The sequence below is a fragment of the Plectropomus leopardus genome, chromosome 8, assembly GCF_026936395.1.
Source record: "Plectropomus leopardus strain MGB_pleo_1.0 chromosome 8, ASM2693639v1, whole genome shotgun sequence".
Taxonomy (NCBI): Eukaryota; Metazoa; Chordata; class Actinopteri; order Perciformes; family Serranidae; genus Plectropomus; species Plectropomus leopardus.
In genome coordinates, this window is record NC_142183.1 from 10,969,755 (window position 1) to 10,997,072 (window position 27,318).

The 27,318-nt window shown below is 35.9% G+C and overlaps 2 protein-coding genes across 2 annotated transcripts in view; one reads left to right on the top strand and one right to left on the bottom strand.

Moving 5' to 3' along the window:
- The first annotated feature begins 2,483 nt into the window (after positions 1 to 2,483).
- Positions 2,484 to 5,821, top strand: and4 (actinodin4). Its single transcript, XM_088080880.1, has 2 exons — positions 2,484 to 2,721; positions 3,844 to 5,821. Exons 1-2 carry the CDS (start codon positions 2,563 to 2,565, stop codon positions 4,642 to 4,644), a joined length of 960 nt encoding a protein of 319 aa, XP_087937006.1. The 5' UTR covers positions 2,484 to 2,562; the 3' UTR covers positions 4,645 to 5,821.
- Positions 5,822 to 5,938: 117 nt separating this feature from the next.
- The window catches only part of cops6 (COP9 signalosome subunit 6), a 40,175-nt gene continuing 18,795 nt past the window's right edge, over positions 5,939 to 27,318 (bottom strand). The window contains exon 10 of the mRNA XM_042493396.2: positions 5,939 to 6,391. Coding sequence (XP_042349330.2) covers positions 6,251 to 6,391 — 141 coding nt within the window. The 3' untranslated portion in view covers positions 5,939 to 6,250. The remainder of the gene's footprint in view (positions 6,392 to 27,318) is intronic.

Below are 27,318 nucleotides of genomic sequence, written 5' to 3' on the forward strand. Positions count from 1 at the left end.
TCAGTTAGGTTGTTTTGGCCGACAGACGCTTTAAAACCCAAAGGCGTTCGGTTTCCTGTCACATGAGACAAAGAAAAGCTGGAAATCTTAACAGTTAAGAGGCTGGAAATATGATTTTTTTTGTTTTTTGCCAGTGTTTCTGCAAATCCTTAGATTTTTAAAAAGCATTGAATAAACTAATCTAAAAATAAGGCCTTAATTGGTATTAAATCATCCTAAATCAACCTGTCGAAAGTAAGAATTTGTTAAAAAATGTCAGTTTTCTGCTTCAGGTAGCCTGTTCATCCAAACAAAAGTTTTAAAACTCTCAGTTTATTTTCACACGTGACAAAGAAAAGGTGAAATCATGACAGTTAAGATGCTGGAAATAGGAAATATTTGTCTTTTGACAGCATTTCTGTGCATCTTATCAGTCTTTAAAAGGCATTCTTAAGGCTTAAATTGTTAATAAATGTCTTAAATCAACCTTAAAGCCTTAATGCTACGCACTGCTGAGTTTGTATTTCTGATGTTGCGTTTTAAAATGTCAAAATAAGAGGCAACATCTTTTTACAAATAATTTTCTAAGTTGGTCTTGCAGAAAAAGCAGAAAAACACATTTTTTAACTTTTTCTCTGACCTGAAATGATGGAATCAAGGCAGCAATAAACAAAAAATTGCACAGAAAATTGCCAGCAAACACATTTATGTTTTACCCTTGACCAAAATTATTTTTTGTTAAATAAATATTTTTACTAAATCGTCTCGACCCATAAGTAATTTTTCTTCCATTTAAAGAAAAAGAAGTTTTTTCTTAAATTTTACATTTTTTGTCTTCAATTTTGATTTTGATTTTTTTCCTCTTTTTTGATTCTCTTTACTTGAGCTCTGATAGTTTTAATTAATTAAATAATTGTCTTTAATTTTGATTATTTTGATTTTTCAATTTTGATTTTTCTCTTAAATTTTGGCTAGTTGTTTGGTTTTTTTTTTACAGTTTTTTTTTATGTATATTTTCTTTTCTTCTTTTTCTTATGTTCTCTTCAATTTGGATTTTTAAATTGTCACTAAATTTGGATCATTTGACATAAAGTTGGATTTCAATTTTGTTTATTTTTTTCAGTTTTGGTTAACATATAATTGGCCTTTAACTTTTTTCTACCTGGCATTAAAGGCTCTTTTAAAGTCTTCGGTCTAACTTGCCTCAAGCTGAAACCGTTTGTGCTCGACAAATGACAAACTGAATAGAAGATGTTTATTTTCTGAAGATCAACTGACACGTTAACCAAACAAAAATGCATTTGCTGTATACTCAGGCCAAAGTATATCAAGTGTGAACATCATACAAATGCATTAAATTAGACATATATGTGGTATGAAAGCATCCCATAATTCACCCTTGATTTACTCATAAGAGTTTAAAATCTAATCCTGAACATGCAAAGACAAAAAAGCAGGTGTTCTCTGGCTTAAAAAAAAAAAACGCCTTTTGGAGCTGACAGCATTTCAGAAAAAAAATCATAAAAGTACATTTAAGCCGTGCGGGTCATTATCTGTGATTTTTACCGTCTTTTTTGGCTCAGATATTGTGTTAGTCGGCAGCATTTTCCCCACAGTTGCAGTCGTCCCAGCAGGCGACGCTTTCCTCTCAGACTTAATGGGGAGTTTCCATTTGAAGTCTGTTCTCTTTATGGTTCTGCTGCCGAACCTGCGGGGGCTCTTTATTCCTAATTGGCGCCAAAGGCCCCATATTAAACGGTATTAAAGGAGAGGAGGGACGAGGGATTCGTGTCAGAGATGGTGGAGTCTCATTGGACAGGAGGGGATGTTTCAGGGGGTCTGACACACAGATCTGTATTTAACCCCCTCGGCCCCGTCGCTGCAGTGAAGACAGCTTCCTGAACCAGGTGAGTGAAACACGCTGAGGTGATTTTTGTCTTCAGGCGCTGAAAAGTGCTTATTTATTGAACTCAAAACTGCATTTCATCTCCTGCAGCTGCTTTGTGTTGTATTTTATACCGATCTCTGTCTACTTGGAACCAAATTTTACTGTTTTTGTCGTGCTACTGTGAAACAAAATTTTTTTTCTTAATTTATGAAACATTTAAATTCTGTAGTGAGAAAAAAGTAGATTTTACCTACACACCCTTTAAAATGTGTTTTTGAGTATTGGTGTATAAATATTATAAAATTTGTTTTTAAAAAGATTACAAACTATATTTCTTGCTTAACTTATCAAATAGCAATGATATGATGAAAACTTTGAAAACTGTACAACTCTGTTTTTCTCATGAACGCCTGGTCTAAGCTGCAGGGTGGAGATGATTTCGTCTTTATGGATGGCGGCGGCACTCTGCTGTCTGATGCTGCTCCCAGGTCAGTCCTGAGTCTTTATCTTGCTTATGAAGAAAAATGTCAAAAACATGACGATAAGCATGATTTTCTCCTCTTCCAGGCCTTCTGGAGGCCAAATCTTTGTTAAACGCCATTAAGCAGGAAGGTATGTGCACATCATAGTAACTTCAGAATAAAGTCTAAAGGCGTCGTTTAAAGGACTAATCCTCCTCTCTTTCGTTGACAGAGATGGTTCCTGTAAGTCATGTTGGTATCGACTCACAGAGAGCGAACGCCTTTCTGACTCACTCCAGACCGAAGCGTAACGTGGACCCCAGGTGGCACAGAGGGAACCCCGACTTCCAGGCTTACTACCGCTACTACAGCAGCATCGGACACACTGAGGGGGTAAATACAACAGGGACACATCACACCTGTAAAGACGTGACGGTGAAAGAAATGATGCACGCTTTCTTTCTCTGGAAGATTCCAGTGAGGAAGAGATGGAATAACCCAAAGAATGATTTTAAAAAGCAGAAAAGTAGCCAAAAACAAAATCAACACTGATAATCCAACGATTTCCAACAAAAACCTCAATTACTGAAAGACTTTTTAAAAATATTACATTCAAAATAAATTTGACTTTTGAGCTTTCCCCGTGTCTGAGGAGATACTTTTAAAAGCCTTGACTTGCACAGAGAATAGACTGATTAAATTTTTTATGACATTTTTGTACTGACTTCTTAATAAAAGTTGTTAGTGGCATGCTATATAATTACTTTTAATGAATTTATTTAAAACATACTATCCTGTTTTGTTTTTCTAACTTTGTGACAATTTTTTAAAATATTTAAAATATTTTTTTGGCATACCATACTATTATTTTTATTACATTACTATCCTATGACTTTAATTGAATTTTATACAACATAATATACATTGACTATGTTTTTTTATGACATATAGTTATATATATATATATATATATATATATATATATATATATTTTATATTTATATTTTTTTAACAACATACTACACTATGATTTTCTGTGGAATTTTGTTTTGTAATGAAATTGTTACAGCAATCTTGCATGAATAACCTTCCACACAATGTGTTATAACAAGAAAAGTATTTTCTGTAGCTTTGGACGTTACTGTGGTAGTTTGCATTGATGTGTGACGTTTACTATCACTTAGGCGTATTCATTTTTTTCTTATCTCTCCCTCTATGTACACCAGCTAGATGAAATATGTTTGAATAGTTTAAAAAACGCCTGACAAGTTGGGAAAAAAAAAAAAACTCATTGAAAAGTCATTAAAACGTTTTGCCCGTGAAATTGTCAAAACCTTGGATTAACGTAATAGTTGACATCTGACTCATTAATCTTTCAGCTCTATTTTCTGCATCAGTTTATTTTTTCACTCCTTTTTTTAAGATGTAGCAGGATTTAAGGACAAACTTTAATAATGATAATTTGATAATAAATTTATTTTGGACCCTCTCTGTTTTTTCCCCTCTGTCTCTCAGCTCTATGAGATCGATAAGCTGCGGATGCTCTACCAGCAGATGAGGTACCTGGAGCACACCTACGGCCCCAACGCTTCTTACTACCAGAACAAACTGGGGATGCCGATGATCATGTGCGATCCGGCCACAGACAAGAAGTGCAAAGTCGCTCCGCCTCCACCCGCCATGAAAGGTGTCCCGAAGCCCACAGAGCCCCCGGCGACCCCTCCTCCTCTCCCCCCCGTGCCGTCCATCTCCCAGGCCGACGTTCTCTACCTGTGCAACAAGAAAGACCCCCTCTGTAAGCCCCACATCGTCTACCTGCCCACTGGCTCCGTGCCCGTGCTCTGCGACCCCCGCTACCACCCCCACTGCACCCCCCAGAAGGCTCCAGCTCCGGTCGCAGTTCCCCAACCTCCTCCTCCTCCGCCAAAGAAGTCCGCCCCGCCTCCACCTCCTCCTGTCCTCGTCAAGAAGTCCATCCCGGTCCCCGTGCGCACCTTCAAGGGCATGGAGTACGACTGCGACCCCTACTGGGACCCTGACTGCCTGATTGACCACCCACCCCGGCCCATGAAGGGGAAGGTCGTCATCCCCCCGCCGCCACCACCACTCCCTCCTGTGGAGGAGGAGAAGAAAGAGGAGCCAGTGGAGGAGCCAGCTCCCCCTGCTCCCATTGAGAAGAAAGTCAGCTACCCATATCCGTATTATTACCCGATGCCCTACGACCCCCGGGATGACCTGTACGACCCCGTCCGCTTCCAGTACCCACAGCCTGCTGCGGCCGCCGACGAGCCTGCAGAGTCGGGCCACAGCCAGTAAAGCGTCCAGGATTTTGGAGGTATTTTTTCTTTAGAAATTAAAGACTTTGACTGAAAACATCTAAGTTGAACATTTTCATATTTTTTGAGGAAATTTTAAAATCTTGAATGTATTTTCACAGGAACAACCTGCGGGAAAGCATTGGAAAATTTCAACATTTGTATTATAAACTTTTTTTTCAATTAACAACTGTTAATGTATCGCTGTCAGTGAGTAAAACAAGCATGTAGTGCAAATGAATTTTCACTAATCCGATAATAAAGTTTTACAAAACAGATTCTGATTGGCTAATGAGTAATATTTTCAATCTGAATTTATTTTAAAGGTGCAAGAAGACAAAGTAAATAACAGGATTCCTACAGCTAAAAGCAAGTGCAGTTTAAGACTTTTTAAGTTTTTTTTTTTTTTTTTTAAACCCACTCTGACTAAAATTCAAGACCAATTTTCCAAAACACAATATTTAAGAAATTTATGGTGAAAGTTATGAACAATTTGGCCCAAGTTTTTGTTTAAACATAAAACATGACTTAAAGAATAGGGACAAAAATGTTAGAGGCATAAGACTTTTTTTTTTTAAATCCAATTATTACCAACTATTTTGAGAACTATTCTGACTAATTTTATACAATTCAGTGTAAATTAAGGCCCTATTAATACTCAGTGTTTTTTTTTTTTTAATTATTTTTTGGCATTTTTTTAGATAGTACAGAAACTTGATAACGTGAGGGGGAGAGAGAGGGGATGACATGCAGCAAAGGTCTGTGAGCCAGAATTGAATCCGCGGCCGCTGCAGCATGGACGCTGCCTTCGTATATAAGGCGCCTGCTTTTTCCACTGAGCCCCCGGACGCCCCATGCTCAACGCTTTTTAAGACTTTTTTTTAGGATTCGCGCCGACCTTAAAGAAACTGCTTGTTCGTCTTAGTGCCAGATGGCAGGTAGATGCAGACTAGTAAAGTGGAGTGCTAACTCCCAGACTGGGGGTCATTATGTCTGGTTCCGCTGTACGTTAAAAACTCGCTGACTCCTGTTAGACCTCCGACTCTGGAGCTAAAACACCCCCCGCCCCTCGTCTCTTGCCACGTATGCCTGTGTGTTTGAACCCCCAGAGGCAATCGAACAGCAGGAACACAACATCAAAAGACGAGCTAACTGACAATAAACCCGCCACAACACATCGCTGACTTTCATTGGCTCATTTCAAAGCGCAGGTCTGACATTTTTATGACCCGTGTTTCGTGTACAGTTACGATGTCGACCCTATTAAATCATTAAATCTAAGAAAGGAGTCAAACTCCAATGAAAAAGAATCAGATCATTTATTACATACAGAAACAGAACAAACGGGGCAAAATAATATAACGTTAATGTACAGTGGATTCATTTATGTGCATACCCAACAAAGAGTTGACATATTTAGTATGTTTTTCTTACCAATTGGTGTATTTAAGTGCGTTTTAATACACTTGTCAAAAACCATAAAGTTATTTGAAGAGCTACTGTAGAATTTGCATTAGCCAACCAAAAATACAAGCAAAACAAAATGAACAAAACAGAGAAAAAGAAACTGCAGTGCTCGTTTGTCTCTGCTTCAGTTAACTCCTAGCTCAAAAGAAAAGTCCTCTCATCCTCCGGCCGATGCCCTGTCTGTCGTACAGGACGTTGAACTTGTTGATGAACTGGTTCATGCTGTTGCAGGTCTTGGTGATGGTGCCTAAATACGCCATCAGGCCCACATCGTTACATTGCTGGAGGGGGAGAAAAAAAGCAAAGTTACAGTCAGCACTCAATTGGCAACCCAAAACACGGCAAAACGATCTGCTAAACACTGTCAGATAATTTCATATGACTTTATGAAAATATTTGACAATGTGATAGTTTGAATGTTCCACTGTCATATTTTGACATTTTCGCCCGAACAATAGCCTTGCCTTTGTGGTCAACTTTTCAAAATGCCAAAAAATGGTATTTTGGGCACTTTTTGTAATTTTCTATGCTATGGTGCGTCTTTAAAGGCTATTTTACTTCATTTAATGTGATTTTCAGCTGTTTTTGGGATATGTCACTTTTTGACATTTTGCCATACTATAGCCTTGCCTTTTTGGTCAACTTTTCAAAATACCAAAAAAATGTGTTTTTGGCAGTTTTTGCAACTTTCTATGCCATGGTGTTTATCTACAAGCTATTTTCTGTGGTTTAATGCAGTTTTCAGCTGTTTTTGGGACATGTCACTTTTTGACATTTTGCCATACTATAGCCTTGCCTTTTTGGTCAACTTTTCAAAATGCCAAAAAATGGTATTCTGGGCACTTTTTGTAATTTTCTATGCTATGGCGCATGTTAAAAAACTATTTTACTTCATTTAATGTGATTTTTAGCTGTTATTGGGATATGTCATTTTTTGACATTTTTGCCATACTATAGCCTTGCCTTTTTGGTCAACTTTTCAAAATGCCAAAAAATGGTATTTTGGGCACTTTTTGTAATTTTCTATGCCATGGCGTTCCTCTACAGCCTATTTTCTGTGGTTTAATGCAGTTTTCAGCTGTTTTTGGGACATGTCATTTTTGACATTTTGCCATACTATAGCCTTGCCTTTTGGTCAACTTTTCGACATGCCAAATAAATGCGCTTTTGGCAGTTTTGCAACTTTCTATGCCATGGTGTTTATCTACAAGCTATTTTCTGTGGTTTAATGTGGTTTTCAGCTGTTTTTGGAATATATCATTTTTGACATTTTTGCCATACTATAGCCTTGCCTTTTAGGTCAACTTTTCAACATGCCAAATAAATGCGTTTTTGGCAGTTTTTGCAACTTTCCATGCCATGGCGTTCCTCTACAGCCTATTTTCTGTGGTTTAATGCAGTTTTCAGCTGTTTTTGGGACATGTCATTTTTTGACTTTTTTGCCTTACTATAGCCTTGCCTTTTTGGTCAACTTTTCGACATGCCAAATAAATGCGTTTTTGGCAGTTTTTGCAACTTTCTATGCTATGGCACGTATTAAAAGACTATTTTACTTCATTTAATGTGGTTTTCAGCTGTTTTTGGAATATATCATTTTTTGACATTTTTGCCATACTATAGCCTTGCTTTTTTGGTCAACTTTTCGACATGCCAAAAAAATGCGTTTTTGGCAGTTTTTGCAACTTTCCATGCCATGGCGTTCCTCTACAGCCTATTTTCTGTGGTTTAATGCAGTTTTCAGCTGTTTTTGGGACATGTCATTTTTTGACTTTTTTGCCTTACTATAGCCTTGCCTTTTTGGTCAACTTTTCGACATGCCAAATAAATGCGTTTTTGGCAGTTTTTGCAACTTTCTATGCTATGGCACGTATTAAAAGACTATTTTACTTCATTTAATGTGGTTTTCAGCTGTTTTTGGAATATATCATTTTTTGACATTTTTGCCATACTATAGCCTTACCTTTTTGGTCAACTTTTCAAAATGCCAAAAAAATGGTATTTGGGGCACTTTGTGTAATTTTCTATGCTATGGTGCGTCTTTAAAGGCTATTTTACTTCATTTAATGTGGTTTTCAGCTGTTTTTGGAATATATCATTTTTTGACATTTTTGCCATACTATAGCCTTGCTTTTTTGGTCAACTTTTCGACATGCCAAAAAAATGCGTTTTTGGCAGTTTTTGCAACTTTCTATGCCATGGCGTTTATCTACAAGCTGTTTTCTGTGGTTTAATGCAGTTTTTAGCTGTTTTTGGGACATGTCATTTTTTGACATTTTTGCCATACTATAGCCTTGCTTTTTTGGTCAACTTTTCGACATGCCAAAAAAATGCGTTTTTGGCAGTTTTTGCAACTTTCTATGCCATGGCGTTCCTCTACAGCCTATTTTCTGTGGTTTAATGCAGTTTTCAGCTGTTTTTGGGACATGTCATTTTTTGACATTTTTGCCATACTATAGCCTTGCCTTTTAGGTCAACTTTTCAACATGCCAAATAAATGCGTTTTTGGCAGTTTTTGCAACTTTCTATGCCATGGCGTTTATCTAAAAGCTATTTTCTGTTATTAAATGCAGTTTTTAGCTGTTTTGGGGACATGTCATTTTTTGACATTTTTGCCATACTATAGCCTTGCTTTTTTGGTCAACTTTTCGACATGCCAAAAAAATGCGTTTTTGGCAGTTTTTGCAACTTTCTATGCCATGGTGCGTCTTTAAAGGCTATTTTACTTCATTTAATGTGGTTTTCAGCTGTTTTTGGGATATGTCATTTTTTGACTTTTTTGCCATACTATAGCCTTGCTTTTTTGGTCAACTTTTCGACATGCCAAATAAATGCGTTTTTGGCAGTTTTTGCAACTTTCTATGCCATGGCGTTTATCTACAAGCTATTTTCTGTGGTTTAATGCAGTTTATAGCTGTTTTTGGGACATGTCATTTTTTGACATTTTTGCCATACTATAGCCTTGCTTTTTTGGTCAACTTTTCAACATGCCAAATAAATGCGTTTTTGGCAGTTTTTGCAACTTTCTATGCCATGGCGTTCCTCTACAGCCTATTTTCTGTGGTTTAATGCAGTTTTTAGCTGTTTTTGGGACATGTCATTTTTTGACATTTTTGCCATACTATAGCCTTGCCTTTTTGGTCAACTTTTCAAAATGCCAAAAAAATGTGTTTTTGGGCAGTTTTTGCAACTTTCTATGCCATGGTGTTTATCTACATCCTATTTTCTGTGGTTTAATGCAGTTTTTAGCTGTTTTTGGGACATGTCATTTTTTGACATTTTTGCCATACTATAGCCTTGCCTTTTTGGTCAACTTTTCGACATGCCAAATAAATGCGTTTTTGGCAGTTTTTGCAACTTTCTATGCCATGGTGCGTCTTTAAAGGCTATTTTACTTCATTTAATGTGGTTTTCAGCTGTTTTTGGGATATGTCATTTTTTGACTTTTTTGCCATACTATAGCCTTGCTTTTTTGGTCAACTTTTCGACATGCCAAATAAATGCGTTTTTGGCAGTTTTTGCAACTTTCTATGCCATGGCGTTTATCTACAAGCTATTTTCTGTGGTTTAATGCAGTTTATAGCTGTTTTTGGGACATGTCATTTTTTGACATTTTTGCCATACTATAGCCTTGCTTTTTTGGTCAACTTTTCAACATGCCAAATAAATGCTTTTGGGCAGTTTTTGCAACTTTCTATGCCATGGTGTTTATCTACATCCTATTTTCTGTGGTTTAATGCAGTTTTTAGCTGTTTTTGGGACATGTCATTTTTTGACATTTTTGCCATACTATAGCCTTGCTTTTTTGGTCAACTTTTCGACATGCCAAAAAAATGCGTTTTTGGCAGTTTTTGCAACTTTCTATGCCATGGCGTTCCTCTACAGCCTATTTTCTGTGGTTTAATGCAGTTTTCAGCTGTTTTTGGGACATGTCATTTTTTGACTTTTTTGCCTTACTATAGCCTTGCCTTTTTGGTCAACTTTTCGACATGCCAAATAAATGCGTTTTTGGCAGTTTTTGCAACTTTCTATGCCATGGTGCGTCTTTAAAGGCTATTTTACTTCATTTAATGTGGTTTTCAGCTGTTTTTGGGATATGTCATTTTTTTGACTTTTTTGCCATACTATAGCCTTGCTTTTTTGGTCAACTTTTCGACATGCCAAATAAATGCGTTTTTGGCAGTTTTTGCAACTTTCTATGCCATGGTGCGTCTTTAAAGGCTATTTTACTTCATTTAATGTGGTTTTCAGCTGTTTTTGGGATATGTCATTTTTTGACTTTTTTGCCATACTATAGCCTTGCTTTTTTGGTCAACTTTTCGACATGCCAAATAAATGCGTTTTTGGCAGTTTTTGCAACTTTCTATGCCATGGCGTTCCTCTACAGCCTATTTTCTGTGGTTTAATGCAGTTTTCAGCTGTTTTTGGGACATGTCATTTTTTGACATTTTTGCCATACTATAGCCTTGCCTTTTTGGTCAACTTTTCAAAATGCCAAAAAAATGGTATTTGGGGCACTTTGTGTAATTTTCTATGCTATGGTGCGTCTTTAAAGGCTATTTTACTTCATTTAATGTGGTTTTCAGCTGTTTTTGGAATATATCATTTTTTGACATTTTTGCCATACTATAGCCTTGCTTTTTTGGTCAACTTTTCGACATGCCAAAAAAATGCGTTTTTGGCAGTTTTTGCAACTTTCTATGCCATGGCGTTTATCTACAAGCTGTTTTCTGTGGTTTAATGCAGTTTTTAGCTGTTTTTGGGACATGTCATTTTTTGACATTTTTGCCATACTATAGCCTTGCTTTTTTGGTCAACTTTTCGACATGCCAAAAAAATGCGTTTTTGGCAGTTTTTGCAACTTTCTATGCCATGGCGTTCCTCTACAGCCTATTTTCTGTGGTTTAATGCAGTTTTCAGCTGTTTTTGGGACATGTCATTTTTTGACTTTTTTGCCTTACTATAGCCTTGCCTTTTTGGTCAACTTTTCGACATGCCAAATAAATGCGTTTTTGGAAGTTTTTACAACATTCTATGCCATGGCGTTTATCTACAGGCTATTTTCTGTGGTTTACTGCAGTTTTTAGCTGTTTTTGGGACATGTCATTTTTTGACATTTTTGCCATACTATAGCCTTGCCTTTTTGGTCAACTTTTCAAAATGCCAAAAAAATGCGTTTTTGGCAGTTTTTGCAACTTTCTATGCCATGGCGTTCCTCTACAGCCTATTTTCTGTGGTTTAATGCAGTTTTCAGCTGTTTTTGGGACATGTCATTTTTTGACATTTTTGCCATACTATAGCCTTGCCTTTTTGGTCAACTTTTCAACATGCCAAATAAATGCGTTTTTGGCAGTTTTTGCAACTTTCTATGCCATGGCGTTTATCTACAAGCTATTTTCTGTGGTTTAATGCAGTTTATAGCTGTTTTTGGGACATGTCATTTTTTGACATTTTTGCCATACTATAGCCTTGCTCTTTTGGTCAACTTTTCAACATGCCAAATAAATGCGTTTTTGGCAGTTTTTGCAACTTTCTATGCCATGGCGTTTATCTACAAGCTATTTTCTGTGGTTTAATGCAGTTTTCAGCTGTTTTTGGGAAATGTCATTTTTTGACATTTTTGCCATACTATAGCCTTGCTTTTTTGGTCAACTTTTCGACATGCCAAAAAAATGCGTTTTTGGCAGTTTTTGCAACTTTCTATGCCATGGCTTTTCTCTACAGCCTATTTTCTGTGGTTTAATGGAGTTTTCAGCTGTTTTTGGGACATGTCATTTTTTGACATTTTTGCCATACTATAGCCTTGCCTTTTAGGTCAACTTTTCAACATGCCAAATAAATGTGTTTTTGGCAGTTTTTGCAACTTTCTATGCCATGGCCTTTATCTACAAGCTATTTTCTGTGGTTTAATGCAGTTTTCAGCTGTTTTTGAGACATGTCATTTTTTGACATTTTTGCCATACTATAGCCTTGCCTTTTTGGTCAACTTTTTGACATGCCAAAAAATGGTATTTTGGGCACATTTTGTAATTTTCTATGCCATGGCAAGTCTTTAGAGGCTATTTTACTTCATTTAATGTGGTTTTCAGCTGTTTTTGGGACATGTCATTTTTTGACATTTTTGCCATACTATAGCCTTGCTTTTTTGGTCAACTTTTTGACATGCCAAAAAAATGCGTTTTTGGCAGTTTTTGCAACTTTCTATGCCATGGTGTTTATCTACAAGCTATTTTCTGTGGTTTAATGCAGTTTTTAGCTGTTTTTGGGACATGTCATTTTTTGACATTTTTGCCATACTATAGCCTTGCTTTTTTGGTCAACTTTTCGACATGCCAAAAAAATGTGTTTTTGGGCAGTTTTTGCAACTTTCTATGCCATGGCGTTTATCTACAGCCTATTTTCTGTGGTTTAATGCAGTTTTCAGCTGTTTTTGGGACATGTCATTTTTTGACATTTTTGCCATACTATAGCCTTGCCTTTTTGGTCAACTTTTCGACATGCCAAATAAATGTGTTTTTGGGCAGTTTTTGCAACTTTCTATGCCATGGTGTTTATCTACAGCCTATTTTCTGTGGTTTAATGCAGTTTTCAGCTGTTTTTGGGACATGTCATTTTTTGACATTTTTGCCATACTATAGCCTTGCTTTTTTGGTCAACTTTTCGACATGCCAAAAAAATGCGTTTTTGGCAGTTTTTGCAACTTTCTATGCCATGGCGTTTATCTACAAGCTATTTTCTGTGGTTTAATGCAGTTTTCAGCTGTTTTTGGGACATGTCAATTTTTGACATTTTTGCCATACTATAGCCTTGCCTTTTTGGTCAACTTTTCAAAATGCCAAAAAATGGTATTTGGGGCACATTTTGTAATTTTCTATGCCATGGCAAGTCTTTAGAGGCTATTTTACTTCATTTAATGTGGTTTTCAGCTGTTTTTGGGACATGTCATTTTTTGACATTTTTGCCATACTATAGCCTTGCTTTTTTGGTCAACTTTTTGACATGCCAAAAAAATGCGTTTTTGGCAGTTTTTGCAACTTTCTATGCCATGGTGTTTATCTACAAGCTATTTTCTGTGGTTTAATGCAGTTTTTAGCTGTTTTTGGGACATGTCATTTTTTGACATTTTTGCCATACTATAGCCTTGCTTTTTTGGTCAACTTTTCGACATGCCAAAAAAATGTGTTTTTGGGCAGTTTTTGCAACTTTCTATGCCATGGCGTTTATCTACAGCCTATTTTCTGTGGTTTAATGCAGTTTTCAGCTGTTTTTGGGACATGTCATTTTTTGACATTTTTGCCATACTATAGCCTTGCTTTTTTGGTCAACTTTTCGACATGCCAAATAAATGCGTTTTTGGCAGTTTTTGCAACTTTCTATGCCATGGCGTTTATCTACAAGCTATTTTCTGTGGTTTAATGCAGGTTTCAGCTGTTTTTGGGACATGTCAATTTTTGACATTTTTGCCATACTATAGCCTTGCCTTTTTGGTCAACTTTTCAAAATGCCAAAAAATGGTATTTGGGGCACATTTTGTAATTTTCTATGCCATGGCAAGTCTTTAGAGGCTATTTTACTTCATTTAATGTGGTTTTCAGCTGTTTTTGGGACATGTCATTTTTTGACATTTTTGCCATACTATAGCCTTGCTTTTTGGTCAACTTTTCAAAATGCCAAAAAATGGTATTTGGGGCACTTTTTGTAATTTTCTATGCCATGGTGTTTATCTACAAGCTATTTTCTGTGGTTTAATGCAGTTTTCAGCTGTTTTTGGGACATGTCATTTTTTGACATTTTTGCCATACTATAGCCTTGCCTTTTTGGTCAACTTTTCGACATGCCAAATAAATGCGTTTTTGGCAGTTTTTGCAACTTTCTATGCCATGGCGTTTATCTACAAGCTATTTTCTGTGGTTTAATGCAGTTTTCAGCTGTTTTTGGGACATGTCATTTTTTGACATTTTGCCATACTATAGCCTTGCCTTTTTGGTCAACTTTTCGACATGCCAAATAAATGCGTTTTTGGCAGTTTTGCAACTTTCTATGCCATGGCGTTTATCTACAAGCTATTTTCTGTGGTTTAATGCAGTTTTTAGCTGTTTTTGGGACATGTCATTTTTTGACATTTTTGCCATACTATAGCCTTGCCTTTTTGGTCAACTTTTCGACATGCCAAATAAATGCGTTTTTGGCAGTTTTTGCAACTTTCTATGCCATGGCGTTTATCTACAAGCTATTTTCTGTGGTTTAATGCAGTTTTCAGCTGTTTTTGGGACATGTCATTTTTTGACATTTTGCCATACTATAGCCTTGCCTTTTTGGTCCACTTTTCGACATGCCAAATAAATGCGTTTTTGGCAGTTTTTGCAACTTTCTATGCCATGGTGTTTATCTACAAGCTATTTTCTGTGGTTTAATGCAGTTTTCAGCTGTTTTTGGGACATGTCATTTTTTGACATTTTTGCCATACTATAGCCTTGCCTTTTGGTCAACTTTTGACATGCCAAAAAAATGCGTTTTTGGCAGTTTTTGCAACTTTCTATGCCATGGTGTTTATCTACAAGCTATTTTCTGTGGTTTAATGCAGTTTTCAGCTGTTTTTGGGACATGTCATTTTTTGACATTTTTGCCATACTATAGCCTTGCCTTTTTGGTCAACTTTTCGACATGCCAAATAAATGCGTTTTTTTAGCAGTTTTTGCAACTTTCTATGCCATGGTGTTTATCTACAAGCTATTTTCTGTGGTTTAATGCAGTTTTCAGCTGTTTTTGGGACATGTCATTTTTTGACATTTTTGCCATACTATAGCCTTGCCTTTTTGGTCAACTTTTCGACATGCCAAATAAATGCGTTTTTGGCAGTTTTTGCAACTTTCTATGCCATGGCGTTTATCTACAAGCTATTTTCTGTGGTTTAATGCAGTTTTTAGCTGTTTTTGGGACATGTCATTTTTTGACATTTTGCCATACTATAGCCTTGCCTTTTGGTCAACTTTTTGACATGCCAAAAATGCGTTTTGGCAGTTTTGCAACTTTCTATGCCATGGCGTTTATCTACAAGCTATTTTCTGTGGTTTAATGCAGTTTTCAGCTGTTTTTGGGACATGTCATTTTTTGACATTTTTGCCATACTATAGCCTTGCCTTTTTGGTCAACTTTTCGACATGCCAAATAAATGCGTTTTTGGCAGTTTTTGCAACTTTCTATGCCATGGCGTTTATCTACAAGCTATTTTCTGTGGTTTAATGCAGTTTTTAGCTGTTTTTGGGACATGTCATTTTTTGACATTTTTGCCATACTATAGCCTTGCTTTTTTGGTCAACTTTTTGACATGCCAAAAAAATGCGTTTTTGGCAGTTTTTGCAACTTTCTATGCCATGGTTTTTATCTACAAGCTATTTTCTGTGGTTTAATGCAGTTTTCAGCTGTTTTTGGGACATGTCATTTTTTGACATTTTTGCCATACTATAGCCTTGCCTTTTTGGTCAACTTTTCGACATGCCAAATAAATGCGTTTTTGGCAGTTTTTGCAACTTTCTATGCCATGGCGTTTATCTACAAGCTATTTTCTGTGGTTTAATGCAGTTTTTAGCTGTTTTTGGGACATGTCATTTTTTGACATTTTTGCCATACTATAGCCTTGCCTTTTTGGTCAACTTTTCGACATGCCAAATAAATGCGTTTTTGGCAGTTTTTGCAACTTTCTATGCCATGGTGTTTATCTACAAGCTATTTTCTGTGGTTTAATGCAGTTTTCAGCTGTTTTTGGGACATGTCATTTTTTGACATTTTTGCCATACTATAGCCTTGCCGTTTTGGTCATTTTTTCAAAATGCCAAAAAATGGTATTTTGGGCACTTTTTGTAATTTTACTATGCTATGGCGCATTTTAAAAGACTATTTTACTTCATTTAATGTGGTTTTCAGCTGTTTTTGGGATATGTCATTTTTTGACATTTTTGCCATACTATAGCCTTGCTTTTTTGGTCAATTTTTCCACATGCCAAAAAATGGTATTTTGGGCACTTTTTGTAATTTTCTATGCTATGGCGCATCTTTAAAAGCTATTTTACTTCATTTAATGTTGTTTTCAGCTGTTTTGGGGACATGTTATTTTTTGACATTTTTGCCATACTTTGCCTTTTTGGTCAACTTTTCGACATGCCAAATAAATGTGTTTTTGGCAGTTTTTGCAACTTTCTATGCCATGGCGTTTCTCTACAGCCTATTTTCTGTGGTTTAATGCAGTTTTCAGCTGTTTTTGGGACATGTCATTTTTTGACATTTTTGCCATACTATAGCCTTGCATTTTTGGTCAACTTTTCCATATGCCAAATAATCGCGTTTTTGGCACTTTTTGCAACTTTCTATACTACGGTGTGTCTTGACAGGCTATTTTATGTGGTTTAATGTGGTTTTCACCTTCATTTCATCGACTTGTCAGAACTAAACATGGAGAGTCAGCGTTTTGTTATCATGCAGCACAAACCTAGAATAACCTCCAAGACGACGTTTGATAAGACCAGACTCTCAACACTTTGAAGTCAAAGCTGAAAACATTCTTTTCTACACTGCCTACTCAACCCACTATCCACTAACTCTTGCCTGCACTTATGTTTTTGTTTCTTCAGTAATTATTATTATTATTATTACAATTTATTCATTTAGAAATTGTTTTAACTTGTATATCTTACACCTTCTAGCTGTTATTGTAAATCTGAATCTGTATTATGTATTTATGTTTTAATACACTGTATAGTACTTTGAATTGCCATGTTGTATGAAATTTGCTATACAAATAAAGCTGCCTTGCCTTGCCCAATCTGTGTTGTGTTGCCATTGTTTGGACATGCTATATTATGACATTTTGGCTGTTGTTAGGCCGTTTTCAACATGCTATGCTATGGCGCATCTCGATGAACTACAGTGAACAGTTTTGCCATACTGTAGTATAGGTTTTGTTTTCCCCATTTTTTTGACATGCTATATTATGACTTTTGGGGTTTTTGTGGGGCAGTTTTTTGCTATGGCGAGCCTCAATGTCCTATTATGAGTGGTTTTCAGCTGTTTTTGGGACATGTCCTTTTTTGACATTTTTGCCATACTATAGCCTTGCTTTTTTGGTCAACTTTTCAAAATGCCAAAAAATGGTATTTTGGGCACATTTTGTAATTTTCTATGCCATGACGTTTATCTACAAGCTATTTTCTGTGGTTTAATGCAGTTTTTAGCTGTTTTTGGGACATGTCATTTTTTGACATTTTTGCCATACTATAGCCTTGCTTTTTTGGTCAACTTTTCAAAATGCCAAAAAATGGTATTTGGGGCACTTTTTGTAATTTTCTATGCCATGGCGAGTCTTTAAAGGCTATTTTACTTCATTTAATGTGGTTTTCAGCTGTTTTTGGGACATGTCATTTTTTGACATTTTTGCCATACTATAGCCTTGCTTTTTGGTCAACTTTTCAAAATGCCAAAAAATGGTATTTGGGGCACTTTTTGTAATTTTCTATGCCATGGCGAGTCTTTAAAGGCTATTTTACTTCATTTAATGTGGTTTTCAGCTGTTTTTGGGACATGTCACTTTTTGACATTTTTGCCATACTATAGCCTTGCCTTTTTGGTCAACTTTTCGACATGCCAAAAAAATGCGTTTTTGGCAGTTTTTGCAACTTTCTATGCCATGGCGTTTATCTACAAGCTATTTTCTGTGGTTTAATGCAGTTTTTAGCTGTTTTTGGGACATGTCATTTTTTGACATTTTTGCCATACTATAGCCTTGCCTTTTTGGTCAACTTTTCAAAATGCCAAAAAATGGTATTTGGGGCACATTTTGTAATTTTCTATGCCATGGCAAGTCTTTAGAGGCTATTTTACTTCATTTAATGTGGTTTTCAGCTGTTTTTGGGACATGTCATTTTTTGACATTTTTGCCATACTATAGCCTTGCTTTTTTGGTCAACTTTTCGACATGCCAAAAAAATGCGTTCTTGGCAGTTTTTGCAACTTTCTATGCCATGGCGTTTATCTACAGCCTATTTTCTGTGGTTTAATGCAGTTTTCAGCTGTTTTTGGGACATGTCATTTTTTGACATTTTTGCCATACTATAGCCTTGCTTTTTTGGTCAACTTTTCGACATGCCAAAAAAATGCGTTTTTGGCAGTTTTTGCAACGTTCTATGCCATGGCGTTTATCTACAAGCTATTTTCTGTGGTTTAATGCAGTTTTCAGCTGTTTTTGGGACATGTCATTTTTTGACATTTTTGCCATACTATAGCCTTGCCTTTTTGGTCAACTTTTCAAAATGCCAAAAAATGGTATTTGGGGCACATTTAGTAATTTTCTATGCCATGGCAAGTCTTTAGAGGCTATTTTACTTCATTTAATGTGGTTTTCAGCTGTTTTTGGGACATGTCATTTTTTGACATTTTTGCCATACTATAGCCTTGCCTTTTTGGTCAACTTTTCGACATGCCAAAAAAATGTGTTTTTGGAAGTTTTTGCAACGTTCTATGCCATGGCGTTTATCTACAAGCTATTTTCTGTGGTTTAATGCAGTTTTTAGCTGTTTTTGGGACATGTCATTTTTTGACATTTTTGCCATACTATAGCCTTGCCTTTTTGGTCAACTTTTCGACATGCCAAATAAATGCGTTTTTGGCAGTTTTTGCAACTTTCTATGCCATGGTGTTTATCTACAAGCTATTTTCTGTGGTTTAATGCAGTTTTCAGCTGTTTTTGGGACATGTCATTTTTTGACATTTTTGCCATACTATAGCCTTGCCTTTTTGGTCAACTTTTCAAAATGCCAAAAAATGGTATTTGGGGCACATTTTGTAATTTTCTATGCCATGGCAAGTCTTTAGAGGCTATTTTACTTCATTTAATGTGGTTTTCAGCTGTTTTTGGGACATGTCATTTTTTGACATTTTTGCCATACTATAGCCTTGCCTTTTTGGTCAACTTTTCAAAATGCCAAAAAATGGTATTTTGGGCACATTTTGTAATTTTCTATGCCATGGCAAGTCTTTAGAGGCTATTTTACTTCATTTAATGTGGTTTTCAGCTGTTTTTGGGACATGTCATTTTTTGACATTTTTGCCATACTATAGCCTTGCTTTTTTGGTCAACTTTTCGACATGCCAAAAAAATGCGTTTTTGGGCAGTTTTTGAGACTTTCTATGCCATGGTGTTTATCTACAAGCTATTTTCTGTGGTTTAATGCAGTTTTCAGCTGTTTTTGGGACATGTCATTTTTTGACATTTTTGCCATACTATAGCCTTGCTTTTTTGGTCAACTTTTCAAAATGCCAAAAAAATGTGTTTTTGGGCAGTTTTTGCAACTTTCTATGCCATGGTGTTTATCTACAAGCTATTTTCTGTGGTTTGATGCAGTTTTCAGCTGTTTTTGGGACATGTCATTTTTTGACATTTTTGCCATACTATAGCCTTGCTTTTTTGGTCAACTTTTCGACATGCCAAATAAATGCATTTTTGGCAGTTTTTGCAACTTTCTATGCCATGGCGTTTATCTACAAGCTATTTTCTGTGGTTTAATGCAGTTTTCAGCTGTTTTTGGGACATGTCATTTTTTGACATTTTTGCCATACTATAGCCTTGCCTTTTTGGTCAACTTTTCAAAATGCCAAAAAATGGTATTCTGGGCACATTTTGTAATTTTCTATGCCATGGCAAGTCTTTAGAGGCTATTTTACTTCATTTAATGTGGTTTTCAGCTGTTTTTGGGACATGTCATTTTTTGACATTTTTTCAATACTATAGCCTTGCTTTTTTCGTCAACTTTTCGACATGACAAAAAAATGCGTTTTTGGCAGTTTTTGCAACTTTCTATGCCATGGCGTTTATCTACAGCCTATTTTCTGTGGTTTAATGCAGTTTTCAGCTGTTTTTGGGACATGTCATTTTTTGACATTTTTGCCATACTATAGCCTTGCTTTTTTGGTCAACTTTTCGACATGCCAAATAAATGCGTTTTTGGCAGTTTTTGCAACTTTCTATGCCATGGTGTTTATCTACAAGCTATTTTCTGTGGTTTAATGCAGTTTTCAGCTGTTTTTGGGACATGTCATTTTTTGACATTTTTGCCATACTATAGCCTTGCCTTTTTGGTCAACTTTTCAAAATGCCAAAAAATGGTATTTGGGGCACATTTTGTAATTTTCTATGCCATGGCAAGTCTTTAGAGGCTATTTTACTTCATTTAATGTGGTTTTCAGCTGTTTTTGGGACATGTCATTTTTTGACATTTTTGCCATACTATAGCCTTGCTTTTTTGGTCAACTTTTCGACATGCCAAAAAAATGCGTTTTTGGCAGTTTTTGCAACTTTCTATGCCATGGCGTTTATCTACAGCCTATTTTCTGTGGTTTAATGGAGTTTTCAGCTGTTTTTGGGACATGTCATTTTTTGACATTTTTGCCATACTATAGCCTTGCTTTTTTGGTCAACTTTTCAAAATGCCAAAAAAATGTGTTTTTGGCAGTTTTTGCAACGTTCTATGCCATGGCGTTTATCTACAAGCTATTTTCTGTGGTTTAATGCAGTTTTCAGCTGTTTTTGGGACATGTCATTTTTTGACATTTTTGCCATACTATAGCCTTGCCTTTTTGGTCAACTTTTCAAAATGCCAAAAAATGGTATTTGGGGCACATTTAGTAATTTTCTATGCCATGGCAAGTCTTTAGAGGCTATTTTACTTCATTTAATGCAGTTTTCAGCTGTTTTTGGGACATGTCATTTTTTGACATTTTTGCCATACTATAGCCTTGCCTTTTTGGTCAACTTTTCAAAATGCCAAAAAATGGTATTTGGGGCACATTTTGTAATTTTCTATGCCATGGCAAGTCTTTAGAGGCTATTTTACTTCATTTAATGTGGTTTTCAGCTGTTTTTGGGACATGTCATTTTTTGACATTTTTGCCATACTATAGCCTTGCTTTTTTGGTCAACTTTTCGACATGCCAAAAAAATGCGTTCTTGGCAGTTTTGCAACTTTCTATGCCATGTATGCTTATCTACAGCCTATTTTCTGTGGTTTAATGGAGTTTTCAGCTGTTTTTGGGACATGTCATTTTTGACATTTTGCCATACTATAGCCTTGCTTTTTTGGTCAACTTTTCGACATGCCAAAAATGCGTTTTTGGCAGTTTTGCAACGTTCTATGCCATGGCGTTTATCTACAAGCTATTTTCTGTGGTTTAATGCAGTTTTCAGCTGTTTTTGGGACATGTCATTTTTTGACATTTTTGCCATACTATAGCCTTGCCTTTTTGGTCAACTTTTCAAAATGCCAAAAAATGGTATTTGGGGCACATTTTGTAATTTTCTATGCCATGGCAAGTCTTTAGAGGCTATTTTACTTCATTTAATGTGGTTTTCAGCTGTTTTTGGGACATGTCATTTTTTGACATTTTTGCCATACTATAGCCTTGCTTTTTTGGTCAACTTTTCGACATGCCAAAAATGCGTTCTTGGCAGTTTTTGCAACTTTCTATGCCATGGCGTTTATCTACAGCCTATTTTCTGTGGTTTAATGGAGTTTTCAGCTGTTTTTGGGACATGTCATTTTTTGACATTTTTGCCATACTATAGCCTTGCTTTTTTGGTCAACTTTTCGACATGCCAAAAAAATGCGTTTTTGGCAGTTTTTGCAACTTTCTATGCCATGGCGTTTATCTACAAGCTATTTTCTGTGGTTTAATGCAGTTTTCAGCTGTTTTTGGGACATGTCATTTTTGACATTTTTGCCATACTATAGCCTTGCCTTTTTGGTCAACTTTTCAAAATGCCAAAAAATGGTATTTGGGGCACATTTTGTAATTTTCTATGCCATGGCAAGTCTTTAGAGGCTATTTTACTTCATTTAATGTGGTTTTCAGCTGTTTTTGGGACATGTCATTTTGACATTTTGCCATACTATAGCCTTGCCTTTTTGGTCAACTTTTCAAAATGCCAAAAAAATGTGTTTTTGGAAGTTTTTGCAACGTTCTATGCCATGGCGTTTATCTACAAGCTATTTTCTGTGGTTTAATGCAGTTTTTAGCTGTTTTTGGGACATGTCATTTTTTGACATTTTTGCCATACTATAGCCTTGCCTTTTTGGTCAACTTTTCGACATGCCAAATAAATGCGTTTTTGGCAGTTTTTGCAACTTTCTATGCCATGGTGTTTATCTACAAGCTATTTTCTGTGGTTTAATGCAGTTTTCAGCTGTTTTTGGGACATGTCATTTTTTGACATTTTTGCCATACTATAGCCTTGCCTTTTTGGTCAACTTTTCAAAATGCCAAAAAATGGTATTTGGGGCACATTTTGTAATTTTCTATGCCATGGCAAGTCTTTAGAGGCTATTTTACTTCATTTAATGTGGTTTTCAGCTGTTTTTGGGACATGTCATTTTTTGACATTTTTGCCATACTATAGCCTTGCCTTTTTGGTCAACTTTTCAAAATGCCAAAAAAATGTGTTTTTGGAAGTTTTTGCAACGTTCTATGCCATGGCGTTTATCTACAAGCTATTTTCTGTGGTTTAATGCAGTTTTCAGCTGTTTTTGGGACATGTCATTTTTTGACATTTTTGCCATACTATAGCCTTGCCTTTTTGGTCAACTTTTCGAAATGCCAAATAATTGCTTTTGGCAGTTTTGCAACTTTCTATGCCATGGTGTTTATCTACAAGCTATTTTCTGTGGTTTAATGCAGTTTTCAGCTGTTTTTGGGACATGTCATTTTTTGACATTTTTGCCATACTATAGCCTTGCCTTTTTGGTCAACTTTTCGACATGCCAAAAAAATGTGTTTTTGGAAGTTTTTGCAACGTTCTATGCCATGGCGTTTATCTACAAGCTATTTTCTGTGGTTTAATGCAGTTTTTAGCTGTTTTTGGGACATGTCATTTTTTGACATTTTGCCATACTATAGCCTTGCCTTTTTGGTCAACTTTTCGACATGCCAAATAAATGCGTTTTTGGCAGTTTTTGCAACTTTCTATGCCATGGTGTTTATCTACAAGCTATTTTCTGTGGTTTAATGCAGTTTTCAGCTGTTTTTGGGACATGTCATTTTTTGACATTTTTGCCATACTATAGCCTTGCCTTTTTGGTCAACTTTTCAAAATGCCAAAAAATGGTATTTGGGGCACATTTTGTAATTTTCTATGCCATGGCAAGTCTTTAGAGGCTATTTTACTTCATTTAATGTGGTTTTCAGCTGTTTTTGGGACATGTCATTTTTTGACATTTTTGCCATACTATAGCCTTTCTTTTTGGTCAACTTTTCGACATGCCAAAAAATGCGTTCTTGGCAGTTTTTGCAACTTTCTATGCCATGGCGTTTATCTACAGCCTATTTTCTGTGGTTTAATGGAGTTTTCAGCTGTTTTTGGGACATGTCATTTTTTGACATTTTTGCCATACTATAGCCTTGCTTTTTTGGTCAACTTTTCGACATGCCAAAAAAATGCGTTTTTGGCAGTTTTGCAACTTTCTATGCCATGGCGTTTATCTACAAGCTATTTTCTGTGGTTTAATGCAGTTTTCAGCTGTTTTTGGGACATGTCATTTTTTGACATTTTTGCCATACTATAGCCTTGCCTTTTTGGTCAACTTTTCAAAATGCCAAAAAAATGTGTTTTTGGAAGTTTTTGCAACGTTCTATGCCATGGCGTTTATCTACAAGCTATTTTCTGTGGTTTAATGCAGTTTTTAGCTGTTTTTGGGACATGTCATTTTTTGACATTTTTGCCATACTATAGCCTTGCTTTTTTGGTCAACTTTTCGACATGCCAAAAAAATGCGTTTTTGGCAGTTTTTGCAACTTTCTATGCCATGGCGTTTATCTACAGCCTATTTTCTGTGGTTTAATGGAGTTTTCAGCTGTTTTTGGGACATGTCATTTTTTGACATTTTTGCCATACTATAGCCTTGCTTTTTTGGTCAACTTTTCGACATGCCAAAAAAATGCGTTTTTGGCAGTTTTTGCAACTTTCTATGCCATGGCGTTTATCTACAAGCTATTTTCTGTGGTTTAATGCAGTTTTCAGCTGTTTTTGGGACATGTCATTTTTTGACATTTTTGCCATACTATAGCCTTGCCTTTTTGGTCAACTTTTCAAAATGCCAAAAAATGGTATTTGGGGCACATTTTGTAATTTTCTATGCCATGGCAAGTCTTTAGAGGCTATTTTACTTCATTTAATGTGGTTTTCAGCTGTTTTTGGGACATGTCATTTTTTGACATTTTTGCCATACTATAGCCTTGCCTTTTTGGTCAACTTTTCGACATGCCAAAAAAATGCGTTTTTGGCAGTTTTTGCAACTTTCTATGCCATGGCGTTTATCTACAAGCTATTTTCTGTGGTTTAATGCAGTTTTTAGCTGTTTTTGGGACATGTCATTTTTTGACATCTTTGCCATACTATAGCCTTGCCTTTTTGGTCAACTTTTCAAAATGCCAAAAAAATGTGTTTTTGGAAGTTTTTGCAACTTTCTATGCCATGGCGTTTATCTACAAGCTATTTTCTGTGGTTTAATGCAGTTTTTAGCTGTTTTTGGGACATGTCATTTTTTGACATTTTTGCCATACTATAGCCTTGCTTTTTTGGTCAACTTTTCGACATGCCAAAAAAATGCGTTTTTGGCAGTTTTTGCAACTTTCTATGCCATGGCGTTTATCTACAGCCTATTTTCTGTGGTTTAATGGAGTTTTCAGCTGTTTTTGGGACATGTCATTTTTTGACATTTTTGCCATACTATAGCCTTGCTTTTTTGGTCAACTTTTCGACATGCCAAAAAAATGCGTTTTTGGCAGTTTTTGCAACTTTCTATGCCATGGCGTTTATCTACAAGCTATTTTCTGTGGTTTAATGCAGTTTTCAGCTGTTTTTGGGACATGTCATTTTTTGACATTTTTGCCATACTATAGCCTTGCCTTTTTGGTCAACTTTTCAAAATGCCAAAAAATGGTATTTGGGGCACATTTTGTAATTTTCTATGCCATGGCAAGTCTTTAGAGGCTATTTTACTTCATTTAATGTGGTTTTCAGCTGTTTTTGGGACATGTCATTTTTGACATTTTGCCATACTATAGCCTTGCTTTTTTGGTCAACTTTTCGACATGCCAAAAAAATGCGTTTTTGGCAGTTTTTGCAACTTTCTATGCCATGGCGTTTATCTACAAGCTATTTTCTGTGGTTTAATGCAGTTTTCAGCTGTTTTTGGGACATGTCATTTTTTGACATTTTTGCCATACTATAGCCTTGCCTTTTTGGTCAACTTTTCAAATGCCAAAAAATGGTATTTGGGGCACATTTTGTAATTTTCTATGCCATGGCAAGTCTTTAGAGGCTATTTTACTTCATTTAATGTGGTTTTCAGCTGTTTTTGGGACATGTCATTTTTTGACATTTTTGCCATACTATAGCCTTGCCTTTTTGGTCAACTTTTCGACATGCCAAAAAAATGTGTTTTTGGAAGTTTTTGCAACGTTCTATGCCATGGCGTTTATCTACAAGCTATTTTCTGTGGTTTAATGCAGTTTTTAGCTGTTTTTGGGACATGTCATTTTTTGACATTTTTGCCATACTATAGCCTTGCCTTTTTGGTCAACTTTTCGACATGCCAAATAAATGCGTTTTTGGCAGTTTTTGCAACTTTCTATGCCATGGTGTTTATCTACAAGCTATTTTCTGTGGTTTAATGCAGTTTTCAGCTGTTTTGGGACATGTCATTTTTTGACATTTTGCCATACTAATAGCCTTGCCTTTTGGTCAACTTTTCAAAATGCCAAAAATGGTATTTGGGGCACATTTTGTAATTTTCTATGCCATGGCAAGTCTTTAGAGGCTATTTTACTTCATTTAATGTGGTTTTCAGCTGTTTTTGGGACATGTCATTTTTTGACATTTTTGCCATACTATAGCCTTGCTTTTTTGGTCAACTTTTCGACATGCCAAAAAAATGCGTTCTTGGCAGTTTTTGCAACTTTCTATGCCATGGCGTTTATCTACAGCCTATTTTCTGTGGTTTAATGGAGTTTTCAGCTGTTTTTGGGACATGTCATTTTTTGACATTTTTGCCATACTATAGCCTTGCTTTTTTGGTCAACTTTTCGACATGCCAAAAAAATGCGTTTTTGGCAGTTTTTGCAACTTTCTATGCCATGGCGTTTATCTACAAGCTATTTTCTGTGGTTTAATGCAGTTTTCAGCTGTTTTTGGGACATGTCATTTTTTGACATTTTTGCCATATTAAAGCCTTCCCTTTTTGTTCACCTTTCCAAATTCCCAAAAATTGGATTTGGGGCACATTTTGTAATTTTCTATGCCATGGCAAGTCTTTAGAGGCTATTTTACTTCATTTAATGTGGTTTTCAGCTGTTTTTGGGACATGTCATTTTTTGACATTTTTGCCATACTATAGCCTTGCCTTTTGGTCAACTTTTCGACATGCCAAATAAATGCGTTTTTGGCAGTTTTTGCAACTTTCAATGCCATGGTGTTTATCTACAAGCTATTTTCTGTGGTTTAATGCAGTTTTTCGCTGTTTTTGGGACATGTCATTTTTGACATTTTTGCCATACTATAGCCTTGCCTTTTGGTCAACTTTTCAAAATGCCAAAAAATGGTATTTGGGGCACATTTTGTAATTTTCTATGCCATGGCAAGTCTTTAGAGGCTATTTTACTTCATTTAATGTGGTTTTCAGCTGTTTTTGGGACATGTCATTTTTTGACATTTTTGCCATACTATAGCCTTGCCTTTTTGGTCAACTTTTCAAAATGCCAAAAAATGGTATTTGGGGCACATTTTGTAATTTTCTATGCCATGGCAAGTCTTTAGAGGCTATTTTACTTCATTTAATGTGGTTTTCAGCTGTTTTTGGGACATGTCATTTTTTGACATTTTTGCCATACTATAGCCTTGCCTTTTTGGTCAACTTTTCGACATGCCAAATAAATGCGTTTTTGGCAGTTTTTGCAACTTTCTATGCCATGGTGTTTATCTACAAGCTATTTTCTGTGGTTTAATGCAGTTTTTAGCTGTTTTTGGGACATGTCATTTTTTGACATTTTTGCCATACTATAGCCTTGCCTTTTTGGTCAACTTTTCAAAATGCCAAAAAATGGTATTTGGGGCACATTTAGTAATTTTCTATGCCATGGCAAGTCTTTAGAGGCTATTTTACTTCATTTAATG